Source organism: Phytophthora infestans, genomic scaffold (genome assembly GCF_000142945.1).
Source record: "Phytophthora infestans T30-4 supercont1.4 genomic scaffold, whole genome shotgun sequence".
Taxonomy (NCBI): domain Eukaryota; phylum Oomycota; class Peronosporomycetes; order Peronosporales; family Peronosporaceae; genus Phytophthora; species Phytophthora infestans.
Window position 1 is genome coordinate 1,566,679 of NW_003303755.1, and position 15,830 is coordinate 1,582,508.

Here is a 15,830-nt window from a genome sequence, read left to right on the forward strand (position 1 = left end):
TCAGGGGAGAGCTTGGGATTTGACGGGGAGACGTAAGTGCCATCAGCCTTCGCTTGCAACAAGTCATCAATTGTGTGAGCCTGCTCCTACGGATAAGCAGACAACGTTGTTGGCTTTCAACCTCTTCTTTTGTAGCCATAAATGCGTACCTCAATCAACAGGTTGGCACTTAATTGCGCTTGTACAATCTCGTTCCAGTGCTTTGACTTTTCTTGCTTTAGTATCTCATACTGCGCGACAAACTCTTCATATCGATGGGTGAGCTGCTCGTGATCTTGTGCAATAGACTTTTTATCGGCTTCAAGGTTACGAATTTGTTCCTCCCACTGTTCCCGCTAAAACATAAAGAAAACAGTTGAGACGTTGTCGTGAAGGTTGCTCATTAAACAGATAGAGCGAACCTCTTGCAACCGAGCAGCTTCAAGTTCCTGAAGTTTCTTGCTTTGGTCTGCTGTCTGTCAGCAACAAAAACTGACCGTTAGCTCTCTGTAAATCGTAATATTGAAGCGTACACCGCTACTTACGACTGCGGTCAAGTTTGTCAAGTTCTCAACCAAGTCCTGCATCGTTTTCTTCGTCCCTTCCATCTGCTGAGTCTCTTCTTCTCGCTTTGCACTCATGTCTTGCACCTTATCTTGAGCTTCCTTCAGCATGCTCAGTAACTTTTGCTCCTTTCCTTGAAGACCTTGATGCTGAGCAGTAACTGTCTTACATTTACCGCGTAACAGCTCGCACTCCTCGATAGCAGTCTGCAATTGTTTGTTTGTCTCTAAATATTTGCTGTTCACTTCCTGAAAGCGATCCCAGCGCTCAAGCTCCAGATTCTTGGTAACTTCGAGTCGTGTTTGTTCCCGAACTGCATCCAACTTGATGTTCTCATCCAGTTGTTTTTGCTCGAAAGTCTTTAAACATTGCGGGCACGTGACGCTCATCTTCTTCTTTTTCTTCTCAATTTCCCAGCACTCTTCTTCTTTCTCCTTCATTATTTGTTCGTGCCGCGCTTTCAATTGCCTCATGGTCTGATAAAGCTGCTCATTTTGTCGTTCAATACTCGTGCGTGACCGGAATAAACCATTGTAATCTTCCTGCAACATCATCAGCTGCTCTTTCGAGTGCTGATGATTTCGCAACACCTCTCGCCACTTGTCCTTCATATGCCGCACCAGTAATGTGTGTTCCGCCTTTAGCTCACTCTTCGCGTGCAAAGCCTCCTGCAACGCTGTCCCCAAATCAGCTACTTTCCGCTTGTACAAAGTAACCTCAGCACTCATTTTCTCCTTTAACTGAAAACTCGAGCGCTCTCGGTAGCGAGCATCTTGCAGTTCCTTGTCGACCAGCTGTAACCTCGTTTTGCATTTTTGCAGCTCATTCGCCACTGGACGGTGAGCATTTTCCCATTCCTTTCGCTCGGTCTCTAACTTTCCTCTCAGGTGCTCAACTCTAGCACGTAAGGCTTGACGTTCTTCTTGAGTTGCTCGCACGTTAGATGTTGCCTCTTTCTTGACCAATTCTACTGTTTCCTCGTGTTTCTTCTCTAATGTCCGTAGTGTCTCGTTAAGGCGGAAAACTTTGGCTTGATCCTCTTGTCGTTGGTCTAGTGCTGTCTCTAGTAACGAGCTTGTATGTGCGAAGTGCTCTTGACATTTATCGCGTTCTGCTTCTACAGCTTCCACTGCTGTTTGTAGAGTAGCGATCTCGCGCTTGAGCTGAATCGTGTGCGTACTCGCTGATGCCGCCGCACGAGCAGCACTCTGGTCCTTCTTGACCAACTGCTGGCGCAACGTCTCCAGGTCGCGCAGGAAGGATTGCCGCTCCTAGCGAGACAAGTTAGAAACAGATGGCTACATTCGTCTACGACAACTTCAACTTGTGACTCAGTTTACCTTGTCGAAACATCGCTGAGCGTCTTTCAAAGACAGCGTGGAGGCCGCGACCATGGCTTCTCTGGCCATGTTCAGCGGATGGGGAACCCTGCAGTCATGCACCGTGCTACGGTTCACACAAACTCGTAATCCTGCGCTGCATTTAGATAACAGAGTACCATGTTTCCTCTATGAATAGATATCCTTGTTCAACAGTATCAATGTATTTACATCCCACGACTAACGCAAGGAATCAAAGGCAATTTAGTATCGATATCTTCGCACAGTTTGTTGTGGGAGCTTGGTCGGTTTTATAACGATGAGTTGTGTGGTGTACACCAAACTTGAAGTACGTGGTCGCACCCAAGCTCCCCGATGGCGCTGCGTCTACGCCAACTGCAGGTAGTGCATCGCCACGGCGACCGCACCCCACTGATCAACATCGTCAAAGGGAGCGTCAATGCGCTGGCCGAAGAGGAGGAAGTACTGCTGTGGGGTAGCCAGCTGCCAGCGCCGACGCAGCTTGCGCAACTCCGTTCCAAGTTCAGCGTTCACCTGGGTGGAGAGGCTCAGACGTCATTCCAACAGAGGCCGTTCGGATATTTGACGACTCGGGGCATCGATCAAATGACCAAGCGTGGTGAACGACTGGTGAGGTGACAGTTGTCACTAAATTGTTAGGTCGGACTGGAACAGCTCAAAAACGTGTGTGATGATATTGGACTCCAACAGCGAGGATTCTGTAAGAAAGAGGGCCTGCAATTGGATGAAGTGTCACCTGAGCAAGTGCAGATCTTCAGCAATGCGTACACACGCACTCAACTGAGTGTACAGGCACTACTGAGTGGAATGTTGAGAGATCAACCCCAGCTAAGCCCTCCAGTCAGTGTCCTGCCACCGGAAAAGGACATCATCAACAGTACGTTAATACTTGGTTTAAATTGTGTTCTTGACGCTGAATTGGTGATGTGTTATAGCGTACTCGATTTTCCCGGAGATCATGCAGATGAAAGCAGATTTGGAAAAAGACGACGCTGAGTTTGCTGCTCGTGAGCACGAGATGGCTCCGATCAAGCAGGAGTTGACGAGACTGTTCCCAGCGGTTGACTCGGGCCAGGTCCCTTTCACCTGGTTAACCGCAGCCGACTACTTTGTTTGCCGTCGCGCTCACCAGGTTCCTTACATTCCTGGCACCGAATTGCATGGCGATGCCACCGAAAGACATCTTGGTTTCCGTTTCCACCAGGTAACAATTCCAGCGAAATGTGGCAGCAATCAAAGAAACTGTGAGATCTAAAGATATGTTGCTGTGGTATCCGGTAGTTCTACTCGCATCGAACGATTCTGAAGCTTGTGGCCGGACGCTTGATGCACAACGTGCTTCGTGAGGTGGGTCAATCATACTAAAGGAGTTTGTGTGTGTTGCTAACATCCTTCGTGTGGTACAGATGCAAAAGGCTTTGTGGGACCACAGCGAAAGTAAGAAAATCGTGATTTACAGCGGACACGACGTGTCTTTGTTGTCGGTCCTTCGAACAATGGACGCCGAAATTGCAGATGACTTCAGCTTTTGGCCTGAGTATTCTTCTGCCCTCGCACTGGAGTTGCTGGAAGATGAGGATGGAAGATTTTTTGTTCGTGCTCGGCTGAATGGCGAACTCCTCACAATGGGTGAAGAAGAAGCCCCAGACGGTCTTTACTCTGCTGACCGCTTCCGTGACATGGTCTCCGACCACATTGGAGGTCATAAAGATTAGCTACTTTCCACTAGCTGCAATAGTCAAGGGCTCTTACGCCAAATCAAGGACGGCAGTAGACGTAGACATTTTTGATTCTAGAGGCAGTTAAGCCAGCAACTCCGCCACCTGCAAGGCACGCTTGTAACGTCGCCGCGCAAGTTTAATACTGAGCATCTTTTCTTTCTCCTCAGCGGCGGCTTCTTCATCTTCTTTTGCAGGAACGCCAATGTCGATGATATCTTGCGCTGAATCCATGACACGCTGCACCGGAGTATTCAAATAGTAATTAGCACATAGCTATCTCTTTCAGTGCCGACAAAACTAAAACGGCTACCAACCTTGCGCGCAGCTCCCCGAATGCCATTTAGATATTCAAGTACAATGGCGAACATGGACTTTGGCACAACATCTGCCTCATACATCCACTGCAAGATCCATTGCTGTTTGATTGTCTGCGCACATGACGCACGATAAAAAAAGTAATGAGCTTCACTTGTTGATGGTCTCGCTCTGCATTGCAAGCAGACAGGTATTATTATTCCAACGCACTTTGAACTTCCAAGGTAATTCGTCATCAGCTTTGGGCTCGTTGCGCTTTTGCCACTGCTCAAGATAATACTTGGCCTGCTGGATCATCTCCGGTGATCGATCGGACTTGCCGCCACCCTCCTTCACCTCCTCAGCATTCTTCTTAATCACGCGCGCGCGTTTCTTGGGAACCACCTGGTCTCCATTGTCATCGAACTTAACGTGCGACTTGGCCGACTCCTTCTTGGCCTTAGTGGCTTTCAGCTTGCCGCGCTGCTTTTTCGACAGCTTGGTGGCGGCCATGTCGACACAATTCACACTACTAATCGGACCTGTGCCAACCAAATTCCTGCGACGTGTGGAGCTGGCGTTGTGTACATCAACATTCAAAACCCACTGATTGGCGGAGCCTTACGAAGACCATCTCTGATTGGTGGATATTTTTCCAAATCGGCAACGGGCTCTCGCCAAAAATCGTCAATAAGCTCACGGATGCAGACGCATCAGTTCTCTTGTTGCGAGCGAACGGGCAGCTACAGTACTGTGTAGACTCGTCTCTTGATATCCTCAACAAATTCTGCAGCGGGCAGTGCATCTTCACTGAATACCGGTAAAGCGTCATATTCAAAATCTGGCGGAATGTGCATCAATCGCAAGCATCCACGAAGTGAGCAGCCACAGAGTCCCACGAATCAGCAGTTCCGTGATGCCGGTGGCAAGCAATTAAAGCGTGTTAAATCTGAGTCGCCGACAGCGGTGGATCACGTTAGAATAGAAGACATTCAGGACAGGGATGAGGAGTTTGCGACGGCTGCACACCGAGATGAGATGGTGGCGGCCATTCTGACGATCACGTCGGCGCTAGGATTGTCGAAAGAGACATTGCATTTATGCGTTGGGCTATTGGACCGGTTTTTAGCACTTCAGAGCATCGAAGTCTCCAGACTTGAAGCACTCAGCATTTCGTAAGGATGCAAGACCGAGACTGCTTTTTTTTCGTAAAACAAAAATGCTAACATGTTCGGTATGCTCTACAGGTGCTTGTGGATAGCTGTCAAATTTGTCGAGACACCAACGACTATTTTCGACAAGAACATCAAAGAGGTTTTACAGCGACGAAGACACTCTAGCAACGTAGGGTGCCAGTCATTTTGTCTACCGTAGCTTCGAAGCTTATCATTATGTCGCTACTTATTTACAGTGGAAATGGAATGAGATTCTCAAGTTCGAGCTTGATATCTTACAACTTCTCAACTATCGGATCATGACACGTACAATACTAGGTGCGCTTCAAAAGCGAATCTATACCCTCGCAGACCACGATAGCCTTGAGTACGGAGTTCATTCGCTGCAGCTCGAAGTGCGCCAGCTAGCGCTTTATTTTGCTGACTTGCTGCTGCTCAAAGCGCGAGCGAACCAGTTCTCGAAGGAGCTACTCGTAGACGCTATCTGGTTTGTGATCTCTGGCAACGAGATTGCGGATGTGAAGCCTCCTTTGTTGGAACCGGTCGTGCTGCTTTATCTCGCACACCGCGACAACATCAACCCAAGTCACCCGGTTTTCAAGTCGTGGTTCGCGCTTCGCTGTCGTTACGGTGCCTTCCTTCCGGCGCCGTGGAAAGTTCCTTACAACGCGTCCTGCGTCTGCCGAGTCTGCGAACACGCACACGACGATCTCGCGTCCGGGTAAATTAGAATCATCAAAGCTTTACCGGTACTGCCTTGCCTGCCTAAGACAATTGCTGTAATGTACCATACCAACTTTGATTCACAGTCCATAATAGTAGTACGTAGTACAACACAAAGAGATACTTCGAAGTACTGTGAGTCCAAAAAACAATAATGCGAGCTACCATTTGGTCCCCCACGTGATCCCATCTCCTAGCTGTATCTGCATGTTGCCGTCTCTAACGTGACTGACAGACGGCGTCTATCACCGATGCAAACAAGCAGAGGTAAGATCTGAAACGAGGGTTAAATCTCCCTACAGGAAGTGAGTCTTGCGAAGGTCCTGGTACTTCTTGTATCCGGCAGCAGCAATACCGGCAATGATGAACACAATGATGAAGAACGGGGTCTTCCAGCTACTGGACTTGGCAGCAGTTTCTTTCACAGTCTCTTCCAGCTGTGAGTCGACCTGGTCGCGGATAGCGTTCACTGTACTGTGCACACGCTCGACCACTTTTCCGTTTGCCCAAGCCTCCAGCTCGGCAATACGCTTCTCGTCCTCTACACCTTGCTGCTTCAGCTTCTGAATCGTGTTTTCCGTCGACTCCTTTAGTGCTGTGAACTGATACTCGAATTCCTCAAGCAACTGAGCGTATTTCCGCTTGACCAGTTTCATCTTGTCGTCGTTGTTACCCTTACTGAGTGTGGCTTCAAGGTTTTTGTCCACTGCATCGCGCTGCTTTTCATCCTCCTGTGCCGCGAGCGAGTCAATGACGTCACTACAGAATCAAAAAGAAAATTAGCATGCGATTCTCATGAAAAGATACACAGAATAGCTAAACTTACTCGTAGAAGTTGAGAGCGACAACGTCGTGGTTGTCTGCGAGACCACCTGTTGAGGCCGAAATACCGACGTAAGCATCATCCATCCAGTCATCACCGATGTTTAGACGCTGGTTGTAGCACTTAACCCAGTTGCCCGACGCGTCAGCATCTATCAAGATAGTTAATTGTCGGTCGGCCTTTGTGTATGTGATCTTAGCACGGGACATGTTGAGCGACGGACTGAAGGCTGCGTTCTTCTCATGGTAGCGGATGCCTGGAGCCATGCAACCCACTTTCTCCATGTCGTTGAGCTGGTCCAGCGTCTTGCTGCCGTCGTTCTCGAAGAAAGTCACATCCTTGTGACCACCGCTGTGCTCCTGGTTGACGAACGTGTCGAACAGGACGCCGATACCCTTGAACTCGCCAATGAAGCCGTGGTTGTCGCCCTGCACGTACTGACTCGTTGTGAGCCACAGCGCCAAGCCATCGCCGAACCAGGACTTTGCTTGACCACTGATTCGGAACGTGAACACGGCGGCAAAATCCTTGGCCGCCAGCTTCTGCTTTCCCCAAATGTATCCGCGCTTGCTCTGACGATCGGGTGTAAGACGGGCAAAGTGGCGGTTCACGGCTGTGTCGCTGCCGTAAACGAAGTTGTCTCCGATCTGACGCAGACCCTCGCCGTCGATGTTGTCGAAGGGCTTCTCAAAGGAAACGTGGTCGAGACGTTTAGCGCTAGTAGGAGATGAGTGCATCAGCGCAAAAAGCGCCACCACACTCAGCAGCAGCATGCGGAAGACACTCATGCTCAAGAGGTGCTCAGGGAAAGAGGCTGCCGGGATACGTCGGACTCCGCGATTTGCTACGTGGCGCAACAACGAATCCGGACACTTTTATATTACAATGCGTGCCGAAGAAATAGTATTACAAGTTTTAGCACTGCAAGTAATTTATGTGCACATAAGTATAATACCGGTACGAGTAGTGGTAGTGGATTACTAAAGCAGTAAGCTGAATCACGACACAAGGTGAAGCCGCAAAATTATAACAACCCCCGTAACTGCAGCTTAACAAATAGTAGAGTACTTACGCTTGCGCGGGTTACCGTAGCGATCCTCATACCATTTCACCACCTCCGGATGATGATTGCCATTGCCCGTGTGGAAAATGGTTGCAGTGATGCAGTGCTCTGCGTTTGAGCGAATGAACTCGAGGACACCAATGTGACCATGACGGGCAGCTTGATAAGCATTTTCCTTTAAAAGGGGCTGATGCAGCTGGAAGTGCAGCCACTTGGCAGCCTCAATTTGCTCGTGATCCAAAGCACGTCTAATGGCAATGTTCGGCCAGTTTAAAGAGAAATTTTCGGCCAAAAACTTCATCACTTTAATGTGTCCATTAGAAGCGGAGCCTACCATCGCCAATACTGTGCACCCCTCGGTACGGTGCGCATGTAGCCATTTCACGACGTTAAGATGACCTCCTGCGGCTGCGCCATTCATTGCTGAGGCGGAACAGCCTTCCCGGCGGTATACATGCAGCCATTTCACGACGTCAAGATGACCTTTAGTGGCTGCACCGTTCATTGCTGCAATGGAGCAACCTTCTCGGCGATTTTCATGCAGGAACTTGACAATGTTCAGGTGACCACGAAGTGCCGCTGTATTCATGGTCTTCTTGGACCATTCCCCCTTGCCATTGTTATGCAGCCACATGACCATTTCCAGATCTCCGTTTTCCACTATTGTATTCACATCCTGATCAGAGCATTGAACCTTTTGATGTTCCATGATCCACCTTGCAATATCGAGACGGCAATTATCTAGTGTGCCACGTATCGCGTCTTGAGTGCAGCCTTCATCGCGGTTAGAGCTCAACCATTCAATTACGTCTAAGTGGCTTCCAAAAGCTGCTGAGTCCATGGCATCGGTTGTGCACCCTTCGGAGCGATTCACATGCAGCCATTGCACAATATCGAGATGGCCTTGCGCGGCAGCACGATCCATTGCCTTCGTAGTGCATCCTTCGGAGCGATTCTCATGCAGCCACTCCACGATCTTAAGATGACCTTTCGCAGAGGCTTGATCCATCGCATTCGTAGTGCATCCTCCTTGAAGATTGATATGAAGAAACTTAAGGATTTCCAAATGGCCTTCGTCTGCTGCCGTGTCCATAGCGTGGAACTCAGTGTGAAACCTGTTCGTTAAGGATCTGGGATGGTTGATGTGAAGCCACTGCACAATTTCGAGGTGCCCCCCAGACACAGCACCAGAACCGAAGCGATTATCAAAATTACAACCAATCTGGTGCAGCCATTTAGTCATCTCAAAGTTCCCTTGAAAACCCAGCCCCCACGGTGCAACTACATGTGTCGCAGGCTTCTCGTTGTGCAAGAATTTAGCGGTGTCGAGGTTACCTTCCTCAACTGCGTCCGCGAGCGCAAACCTTAGAGAGGTTTCATCCCATGTTGTATGCTTCATCAACCATTTGATAAGGTCGAGATGACCCCCTTTCGCAGCGTATTCTAGCGATCGTGTGCTTTCAGGAAATAATTTCACTAGCCAGCGAACCACATCCGCATGGCCTTTCATCGAGGCGTGCAGAAATATCTGCTTGTCGCTCCAATCAAACTTAAACAGCAGCTTTGGCTCACAGGCGTACAACCATTTCAGCACTCGTAAATTCGCCATCTCACAAATTGCGCCAATTGTGTCCGAATCGATGCATCCATGGTACCGCGCAAAAAGTTCCTTCATAGTCTTCAATGCACCCTCTTGCATGGTCATCTTTGACGGGATCAAATGCATTGCTAAGCGAAACTGACGCAGTTTTTCGTGGTGAACGAGTTGCGAGCTCTGCTCCACGGCACTAAGTGCTCGATAGAATTGATTAAACTTCCCTTCATTCAGCAAGTTCGGTAACGCAAGCAACGAGAGTTTGGCGCTATATTCGTGAATAAGTTGAACAACGTGCGGTAGAGCTCCTACCTCGGGCCACTCGCGGCACACGGCCGATACTCCCGTTAGGACAAACGTATCTTCAGTCTTCATTTCTCCGCAGGCAAGGTGTTTTTATCACTGTAATTCAAAAGTCGCTGCCAATCAGACTGATTGGCAGCAACTTCAACTTAAAAACCGGTATTTACTGAAGAAGTACCGGTAGTGTCTTTAGAAATATGGGTTCTAGAAATCGAGCCGTCAAATTTTCGCGCGAACCATTGAGCACGAGATTTCGCCATGTTCAGCTCTACATCGACATCCAAAACCAACGTCCCGGCGCCCGTGCTGCCATGGGTGGAGAAATAGTAAGTGTACTGCTTTTTGCCACATTTCCACCTAATTATGTAAGATTTATATTGGCAATATCTCGTGTTTGCTGCGCTTTAGTCGCCCCAAGAATGTGGACGAAATCTCCCACCAGGAACACGTCGTAGCTACGCTCAAAACATCGATCGCCAACGGCCAGTTACCCCACTTGCTCTTCTACGGACCTCCGGGCACGGGCAAGACGTCCACCATCGTAGCTGTGGGTCGCCAGCTTTTTGGACCGGACTTCCGTAAGAACGGTCGCTTCCTGGAGCTGAACGCGTCAGATGACCGAGGCATCAAGGTGGTGCGTGAAAAGGTCAAGAGCTTCGCCCAGGGTGCAATCAGCAGCGCCAGCGGCCTGCCACCGTTCAAGATCATCGTGCTCGATGAGGCCGATTCTATGACCGGCGACGCACAGTCTGCTCTGCGTCGCATGATGGAGAATTACTCCAAGGTCACGCGCTTTTGCCTTATTTGTAACTACGTGAGTCGAATCATTGAGCCTGTGGCCTCGCGATGCGCCAAATTCCGTTTTGCCCCGTTGGAGAAGATCTCCATGGCGTCTCGTGTGCGCTTCATTGCCTCCGAAGAACGTGTCGATGTATCTGATTCGGTGCTGGAGTCGCTGCTCGAGTGCTCGACCGGAGACTTGCGAAAGGCGATCAACTACTTGCAGAGTGCCAAGCAGCTGTGCGGAGACGACGAGCTATCACAAGATGATGTCATAGCTGTGGCGGGTCTTGCTCCGCCCGAGCTCCTGCAGCAATTTTGGGTATCGGTGACTTCGAACAGCTTTGAGAAGATGAAAACGGACATCGAGAGTATCCTGCTGGCTGGATACCCGGTGCTTACGATTTTGCGGCAGCTGAATGACGACGTACTCGCACTAGACAAGCTTAACGATGTACAGAAGGCTCAAATCTGTCTGCGCATTGCTGGGGCCGATAAAAGACTGGTGGATGGCGCCAGTGAGCATTTTCAGCTGCTAGACGTTGCATCCTACGCCATGCGCGTTTACCATACGTCATAATAGATCGATCTGAGGAGTTCTCGGGTGACGATGACACGCATTAATAAAGCTGAACGACAATGAAAAATGGACACAGGCACATACTTAGTAGGAGCACCTAGTCTTTAGTAAAAGAATACCAACTCTAACTGCCCTAGCACTTGGTAGCTTTCGCTACTCAGACATCTAATTGCTCGTGATTATAGTTGCGCCTTGATCATTTACTGAAGACATCTGCGTCCATTCATGATTGCTCTGCTGCTTCCAGAAGGTTACTTCGTCATCACCAGCAGCGACACTAAGCACAGAGCCCGTAAGTGACCAGCTCAAACGGTACACCGGCGCGCGGAACGTGTGCAGGACGTGGGACGCCCACTCGCCATCAGCTTCATCTTGGGTCCACACACGCACTGTGTGATCATCCGACCCAGATGCAATCGCGTTCGCCGGTATACCCACATTTGGCGCCCATACCACATCGCGAACCCAGTCGTTGTGTCCGTAAAAAGGAGTGATCACAACTTTCCAGTAGCTGTTGCCAGCATTGCTATCTTCCTGTGGCGCAGTAACAAACTGCCAAATAGTAACTGCGTGGTTACATGATCCAGTGACCACACGCTGGACGGGTCCTTGAGCTCCTTGCGAGCCCAACGAGTTGTAAGGCGCCCAGCTCACAGAAGTACAGCCCATTCCCTCCTCCGAGTTGCGAAAACTCGACGACACCACCCACCCTTCCCGCGTACGGGTAAGGAATGAGACTTGTCCGTCAGCCGATGCACTCGCTAGACATAGTCCGTATTCGTACGGCGCCCAGGCCACACTAAGCACGGCCAGCGAGTGGAACTCATGCACGTGTTTGAGCCGCCATTCCGTCACATTGCTTACTCCTCCAGTACCCTGTTGGACTAATTCTTCTCGGTAGATGTACACCTTACCATCCTGAGCTGCCAGAGCGAGCACTGCCCCAAACTTAGGGTGCGCCCAGGCCACGCGGTGAATCGGGGCCGCCGAGTCGTCGGCCAGAGGAACCACGTGTTGCAATACGTGAAGCTGCTGCTCCTGCTGCGGCTCCAGTCCGTCCTTCACTGCTGAATGGTCGTCGCTATCTCCACCTGCCACCATGGCTTTCGACACGTCGTACACACGGAAGGTCCGGTCGGACGAACAAGTGACCAAGCGCTTGCCGTAGTAGTCAAGCTGGATGTCGTAGATCATATCGTTGTGCTCCGTGTCGATGCTCGCAGCGGGTGTTTGGCGCGACGTCATTTGCTTCTGAGGGTGTTGCGACTGAAGAGGGTGAAGCTGTCCGTGCGGCGCGGCGAACTGACCGCTCGCCGGCGAGCCCTGCATGCCGCCTGCGAACTCCAAATCTGATACTCGATTGGACTATTTCCGCAAAATAGTCTCACCCGCCGGACCAAATTCAAATGCACCTGCTACTTTTCGGTCCTTAGGGCAAGTTGAAAATTAAGCGATGTTTTCAGTAAATGGGCCGAGTGGGCCAACGTCGAGGAACGAGCGCCGCGTTAAGAGCGATCGACAGCAAGAAGAAGAGGAAGATACCAGAAGACGATGGGCCGAGAAGAAACGCGAGCAGTTTTTTCTCGAAAAGCATGCCCAGGCAAGCAGCACGAAGCAGGGTTTGGAGCGTCCTGGAGTGTGTAAAGGAAACTGCAACTTCGGCACTCACTCTTTGTGGCTATCGTATATTCAAAATTTAGAGGAAGCGAAACAGCGAGCGGCACAGTCCGATATTTTCAAGGTACATTCATAATGAGTCCTCCTTTCGCTTCAAGCTGCAAAACTCCGCTTGACTTTATTGTTTATATGCAGGGCTGTCGAATTGTGTTTAATGGGCGAACAGGCAAAGTATCCTCGTACGTGGATGTGCAGGTGATGAAAACTTGCCTGTTTGCTCTAACACCTAATTACTTTTGTTTCATAGATATTACTTAGCGAAGTTGGTTCGGGAACACGGCGGAAACGTGGCGTACGCAGAATTAAACAACCTGCAATGCGTCATTTGACTTGACATTCCTTGTGTTGCGGCTGGTACCCATTGTAGCTCGGCGCTGACCGCCACGCGCGTCACGCACATGGTCGGCTCCAACTTGAACGGGTCCAAAGCAGATAAAGTGCTAAAGGTAAACCTATAGTTCATCCTGATTGCGAAGAAGGAGAAGAAGCTTATGATGAACATCTCGTTGCATGCAACAGAGCTGTGGCAAGGTTAAGTTCGTAAGGCCGGGTACGTCTACTACCGCGTAGTACTACTACATGTAGAAGATGGCTAGTGCTATGAATCTCACAAACGCTTGTACTGTAGAATGGATCCTTCAGTCTGTTAAGCAAAGAAAGCGTCAGCCTGAGTTCGAATTTGTCGTCTACAAGGATTCCAACGCTACAAGCTCGCTTAGTGCTGCATTTTCTCGAGGGGGAAATACTAGAACAACGGACTAATGTGCGCCAACTTCAAATGCAACTAAAGCAACGAAGTACGTAGCATAACCCAACTTGTAGAAAAGAGAATGAATATACCGTGTATAGGGTCGCAACTAACCAGAGTAGCATTCGTTGTCGCTCCTTTCAAGCCAAAAACGAGGACGCGAGACCTAGGAGAGAAGCGCAGACACGACTTGAGAAAGCGCCCTGATACTCCGTTCCACACGCCACCAAATCCTCGAACAGCCTTTTTCACCCGCGCCACACACCTGATCTCTTCATCCTGTTCTGAACTCGCCCTGAGTGTCACGCCTCGCTACACACCCCAGGGCCAAACTGCAGATAAATCAACTAATGCGCGACGCGAGGCTAACAGGACTAAACGACACTGCTTAGCAGCACTTCGACCCGCCATTGGACGGGACCTGCTGGCCAGGCGTCAGCTTAACTCCGGCCTTGGGGGCCACGGGCGCGTTTGCCATGCGCTTCTTGATCTGGGCAGCCATCATCATGAATGCCTTCTCGACATTGGCGGCGTTCTTCGCACTGGTCTCCAGGAACTCGATGCCCAGGCTTTCGGCAAATTCCTTGGCGGCGTCGGTGCTCACCACGCGCTTGGCCGTTAGATCGCTCTTGTTACCAACCAGCAGCTTGTTCACGTTCTCACAGGCGTATCTGCAAATCAAAGCGGTCCATCACTTAGCTCTTTCTTTTCTGTAGGTCCATTCCGTAAACAAGACGAGCGCACCTATCGATCTCGTGCAGCCACTGTTTCACGTTATTGAACGACTCCTGGTCCGTCACATCGTACACCACGATAATACCGTGGGCACCGCGGTAGTAACTGCTAGTGATCGTGCGGAAACGCTCCTGGCCGGCAGTGTCCCACTGTTGAAATAGGAGAACCGTTAGTTAAATAGGAAATCACGCGGGGACAAATGTTTTTTTAGCGGCGTACAATTTGGAGCTTGATGGTCTTGCCGTCCAGCTCGATCGTACGGATTTTCTAAGCAAAATCGCGAAAGCCATGTGAGCAATGTAATGGCAATCTAGACCTTACAAAAGGTCGTTTGGCGTAAAATATGTTAGACACTCACAAAGTCAACACCGATGGTCGAGATGTAGCTCTCCGTGTACGTGTCGTCAGCGAAACGGAGAAGCAGACACGACTTGCCGACACCAGAGTCACCGATCAGTAGCAGCTTGAAGAGGTAGTCACTGCATGTAAGAGACGCAGGTCAGCCGGATCGAGCCTTCTAAAAGCAGCAATAAATCAGCTAGTAGCATGCGATCCTGCACGTACTATTCGGGGTTCATCTTGGTGGAATGTAGAGAAAAAGCGGCGAGTAAAGGCGCTCAATCTGCAGCACGACACAGCGATCCCGTTAGTTGACAGCTTCCAGCATACCATGACGCTCCCTTCTTCTCCCCGTTCCGTCGCTCCTAGATTCCAAAGAAAAACCAAGGATCCATTCACTTCTACCATACAGTGTAGATAAGGGAGGGCGACCGGCGAGAAGAGGGGAGATGAAGGGAGAGACAGCTGCGCCCCATATTGGCGCTACAAGAATAGAAAGGCACCTACACCGAGAAGAAAAACGAGGCGACTCGCGCGTTCTGAGCGTCTTGGGTTGTGCTGCAAGAGAGAAAGAAGGAGCCGTCGTTTTGGCCCGAGGTTTTTTAATGGTTGAGATCAAGGTTTTTCGGGTAAATTAACCAATCGATTCTCCCAGCGTGGCGCGAGAAAACTGTGTTCAACACGCAAGTCGAACCACATCAGACTGATGCCTGCAGTTGGTGTTGCCGATGGCCGCTGTTCCTGGTAGGAACATCCTACGGACAGCACACATGGTCTACTGTACTACATATGCAATACTGCCCGACAGCGAGTGAATCTTTCGATGTGTCGAGCCTGGGGATTGACGTCGGTTCTGTAAAATCGCAGTGTATTCGAGGTGGCAGGGGGAGAAACGAAGCCTGTTAAATATGTACGACGTGTGCAGTTGGGCTTGCAACTCAATTCGAGAGCACAATGGTAACCGCGGTAGAACAGCATGCGATAACTAAACCGAAACGCCGTCGACGAGAGCTTTCGCGTCCGTCGCGCTTGCATTTCCAACGCCATCGCCTTCAGTAAATTGCTGATCCGTGGTACCAGTAACGCCCAAACCAAATGGGGCAACCCTAGCTGCATGCAAACGAAGAAAAGAATGCTGGCGTAGAGGCCTGCCAGAAAATGCTTATTATTAATACCTGTCTGCGTAGACCAATATTAACAAGAACAAGAAATGTTGCTACGAGGATCACGTCGCAGAGCTGATACATTCTTCAACCAGAGTGATGGTCGCTCGTCCTCGTTTTATGAATCACAGCAGCGAATTACGTACTCTTCTCGAAAACTTTACCCTTACAAACTCTAGCATATTCTGTTCACCCAGGTAGCAAAGCC

At 50.0% G+C, this 15,830-nt stretch overlaps 9 protein-coding genes across 9 annotated transcripts; 4 read left to right on the top strand and 5 right to left on the bottom strand.

Annotated features, from left to right (window-relative positions):
- Positions 1-116: 116 nt before the first annotated feature.
- PITG_03384 (uncharacterized protein) lies at positions 117-1,952 on the bottom strand (the record flags this gene model as incomplete). The annotated part of the gene is made up of 4 exons (XM_002906408.1): positions 117-320; positions 402-455; positions 525-1,814; positions 1,884-1,952. The coding sequence occupies 4 exons, from the start codon at positions 1,950-1,952 to the stop codon at positions 117-119; spliced, it is 1,617 nt and encodes a 538-aa protein (XP_002906454.1).
- Positions 1,953-2,237: 285 nt separating this feature from the next.
- On the top strand, positions 2,238-3,619 carry PITG_03385 (uncharacterized protein; the record flags this gene model as incomplete). The annotated part of the gene is made up of 5 exons (XM_002906409.1): positions 2,238-2,513; positions 2,595-2,781; positions 2,840-3,108; positions 3,186-3,251; positions 3,311-3,619. 5 exons carry the CDS (start codon positions 2,238-2,240, stop codon positions 3,617-3,619), a joined length of 1,107 nt encoding a protein of 368 aa, XP_002906455.1.
- An 87-nt stretch (positions 3,620-3,706) lies between these two features.
- PITG_03386 (uncharacterized protein) lies at positions 3,707-4,432 on the bottom strand (the record flags this gene model as incomplete). Its single annotated transcript, XM_002906410.1, has 3 exons — positions 3,707-3,862; positions 3,940-4,053; positions 4,151-4,432. The coding sequence occupies 3 exons, from the start codon at positions 4,430-4,432 to the stop codon at positions 3,707-3,709; spliced, it is 552 nt and encodes a 183-aa protein (XP_002906456.1).
- A 336-nt stretch (positions 4,433-4,768) lies between these two features.
- On the top strand, positions 4,769-5,819 carry PITG_03387 (uncharacterized protein; the record flags this gene model as incomplete). Its single annotated transcript, XM_002906411.1, has 5 exons — positions 4,769-4,811; positions 4,908-5,094; positions 5,167-5,263; positions 5,331-5,412; positions 5,491-5,819. The coding sequence occupies 5 exons, from the start codon at positions 4,769-4,771 to the stop codon at positions 5,817-5,819; spliced, it is 738 nt and encodes a 245-aa protein (XP_002906457.1).
- A 60-nt stretch (positions 5,820-5,879) lies between these two features.
- Positions 5,880-7,491, bottom strand: PITG_03388 (lectin, putative; the record flags this gene model as incomplete). The annotated part of the gene is made up of 2 exons (XM_002906412.1): positions 5,880-6,576; positions 6,644-7,491. The coding sequence occupies 2 exons, from the start codon at positions 7,426-7,428 to the stop codon at positions 6,114-6,116; spliced, it is 1,248 nt and encodes a 415-aa protein (XP_002906458.1).
- Positions 7,492-9,837: 2,346 nt separating this feature from the next.
- Positions 9,838-10,960, top strand: PITG_03389 (replication factor C subunit 4; the record flags this gene model as incomplete). Its single annotated transcript, XM_002906413.1, has 2 exons — positions 9,838-9,926; positions 10,009-10,960. The coding sequence occupies 2 exons, from the start codon at positions 9,859-9,861 to the stop codon at positions 10,958-10,960; spliced, it is 1,020 nt and encodes a 339-aa protein (XP_002906459.1).
- A 165-nt stretch (positions 10,961-11,125) lies between these two features.
- PITG_03390 (WD domain-containing protein, putative) lies at positions 11,126-12,279 on the bottom strand (the record flags this gene model as incomplete). Its single annotated transcript, XM_002906414.1, has 1 exon — positions 11,126-12,279. One exon carries the CDS (start codon positions 12,152-12,154, stop codon positions 11,126-11,128), a length of 1,029 nt encoding a protein of 342 aa, XP_002906460.1.
- Positions 12,280-12,791: 512 nt separating this feature from the next.
- PITG_03391 (uncharacterized protein) lies at positions 12,792-13,399 on the top strand (the record flags this gene model as incomplete). Its single annotated transcript, XM_002906415.1, has 5 exons — positions 12,792-12,816; positions 12,896-12,929; positions 13,005-13,083; positions 13,157-13,187; positions 13,266-13,399. 5 exons carry the CDS (start codon positions 12,792-12,794, stop codon positions 13,397-13,399), a joined length of 303 nt encoding a protein of 100 aa, XP_002906461.1.
- Positions 13,400-13,773: 374 nt separating this feature from the next.
- On the bottom strand, positions 13,774-14,698 carry PITG_03392 (Rab1 family GTPase (PiYpt1); the record flags this gene model as incomplete). Its single annotated transcript, XM_002906416.1, has 5 exons — positions 13,774-14,056; positions 14,130-14,269; positions 14,340-14,387; positions 14,479-14,599; positions 14,685-14,698. 5 exons carry the CDS (start codon positions 14,696-14,698, stop codon positions 13,774-13,776), a joined length of 606 nt encoding a protein of 201 aa, XP_002906462.1.
- Positions 14,699-15,830: the final 1,132 nt, after the last annotated feature.